Here is a 2,500-nt window from a genome sequence, read left to right on the forward strand (position 1 = left end):
TATATATATATAGTATATAATATTTATATATTATATATATTATATATATGTATATATATAATGTATATATGTATATATACATATATACATAAATATATATTCATACTTATATATATATATATATATATATATATACATACATATATACATATATATTCATACATACATATATACATATATATTCATACATACATATACATATATATATCATGAACATCTCTTAATAAAAGAAATAATTAATTGCATATGAGGAGTCAAAGACTTTCTATGGAGGAGTGATATATATATATTCCAAATTTCTTCTCTCCTTTTTATCTCAATGAAAGGCACTAGAGACATTTTTTAATATGTTAAACAGGTCTGAATTTACTATCACAATTCTGACAATGTAAGAGAGAACAATCCAGCAATTATATCATCAGTTCTATTATAACAAGAAATAATTACATCTCATTCATTCACTCCATTCATTTCATTTAATGAACTATTGTTTATACATCAATAAATATTCTTATAAACAATAATGGAGAACATCTCTTGATTCAGCTTAACCTAAAAATATAAAATGAACTGTATAATGAGATATGCTTAACCTTTGGTTAAGGCACAACAAGGAAGAGATCAGGCTCCTGTGAGTCAGGTTGCGAATCACAGCTCTGACTTTTTTTATAATACTGAAATAATCATATTCAAGTTTATGGAAAAACACAAATTTTCTTTTTTTTATCATTTTGGTAAATATTCAGAATACCTTCATGTGACCCATCACAATGATATTGGCATCAATGGATTCCTCTCACTCTCCACAACCTAAATATGTTGAAATTATACTGCAGACCCCCCCCCCCCACAAATATCCCCAATTTTCCTGTAACCATCCATGCCTCCCCTGCTATTGGGGCCAATAATGTGGGGACATAGGGTGTTCTGTGACAAATGTTACATATTTGGGTGAGAGGAATCCATCTATACCACTATCATCATTGATCATGGAAAGGTATTCTTATCAATTACCATTTTTAAAGTATTCCTGCCAGAATCACAAAATGTCATTGTGTGAATTTGATTTCATATTCAGTCAACTTCTAATAATCTGTTTTGTTTCCCCTAAATTCAGGTACTGGCATTTCACTATCACTGAAATTCACACTGCATTTTTCTTAGCTTCATACTTTCCATTAATAGTTACCTAAAACGAATATAAATATATGGCTAAAAATTAGAATACTTTTATTCTATAAGTATAATTCAATTACTAATTCACATATACGAATCTATTGATCAATCACCAATCAATGCGGAAACTTATATATGTAATTATCAAGAAATCGATTCGCAGGCCAGTCAATGGTCAATCAATCTACCAATCGATCAATTTAAACTTTATTTCCCTCAAACTACATATAAATTATTCGTCAAATACCTATGTGAAAAAATGTTTTGATTGTGACATTCGCCTCCTGAGATTTACAACACGGAGACACACAGAACAGATATAAATTCATGCTTGGAACACAAACTTAATACACTGAGAGGAGTAACACATACTCTACTTTCGCAACACTGAGTAAAAAAAAAAAAAGTCAAAAACACAAGTGATGAGAACTCCGGTAGAGGCGTGTCTCGACTACCAAAGTGTAGTGTCAAGCACCTAACTACGGCGGCGTCTAAGTGAGCGTTCTTGGGTGTGATTTGAATCTACCACACTAGTTCTACCAAAGTGTTGAGCTCAGAGCGACAATCAAAGCGAAAGAGTGAGGTAAAAAGAACAAACCCTGGAGACAGGTTTCTGGCACGCTCTTGTGTCCACCATCTTGTTTACTCTGACGTCACAGATTAGACTCTCGTACGGGATGCAAAACTATCGTTCACTTTCGTCCAATTGCTGAAAATATTACACGTATAACGAATGGTTAAAGAATTTGCCCTTACAATGATATCAAAAGATTATCATATAATAATATCAATGTTATTTACACATAGTGTGAATTCATCGGTGCAAAAGACCCATTACTCAAATTTGCAATGAATACTACGACAGGCTCTAAAAATCTTCGCCTGACAATTGGTAATCACTCAAGAATTATATACCTGTCTAAATGAAAAGTATTTCTTATGAACAAATATGCACTTCCTCAGAAATGTTAACCATTTTCACTGCAGTCACGATTCGCCGGGTATTATCGTACATCCACCACCCGAAAGCCGTAAACTCTAGCAATCAATGAAAGGGCAGTGACCAGTAGCTTATTAAATCAACGTTAATTCGATTCAAATGTTAGACTATGGCGGCCATATGAGGTTTCATAAGACCTATTTGGAGAGACTGTCAGGTTCTCAGTCACATCTTGTCAAAATAATTGATGGGTCATTCACACAAATTGTAATATATTGTTGTGAATTGGCATCTCCCAAAGTTCGTGACAGAGGCAGGCATTGTTGCGCGGACTTTCTAGCGCTTTGGAAACCTTCTTAACGACATTGCATACTTCAACATGCA

At 33.0% G+C, this 2,500-nt stretch overlaps 1 protein-coding gene across 5 annotated transcripts in view; it reads right to left on the bottom strand.

The window, feature by feature from the left end:
- The window catches only part of LOC119598723 (coronin-1A-like), a 151,768-nt gene that overhangs the window by 121,976 nt on the left and 27,292 nt on the right, over positions 1–2,500 (bottom strand). Inside the window, exon 1 of one of the 5 annotated variants that reach the window (XM_037948502.1) lies at positions 1,775–1,886. The exons of 1 other annotated variant lie outside the window; for it this stretch is intronic. Coding sequence is in view for 3 of the 4 variants with exons in the window: in XM_037948504.1 (XP_037804432.1) it covers positions 1,775–1,813 (39 nt within the window). In the remaining variant the exon portion in view is untranslated. Of the gene's footprint in view, positions 1–1,774; positions 1,887–2,500 lie in introns of those variants that run through there. 3 more of the 5 variants (XM_037948504.1, XM_037948501.1, XM_037948503.1) reach the window with 3 other exon arrangements.

Source organism: Penaeus monodon, chromosome 41 (assembly GCF_015228065.2).
Source record: "Penaeus monodon isolate SGIC_2016 chromosome 41, NSTDA_Pmon_1, whole genome shotgun sequence".
NCBI lineage: Eukaryota > Metazoa > Arthropoda > Malacostraca > Decapoda > Penaeidae > Penaeus > Penaeus monodon.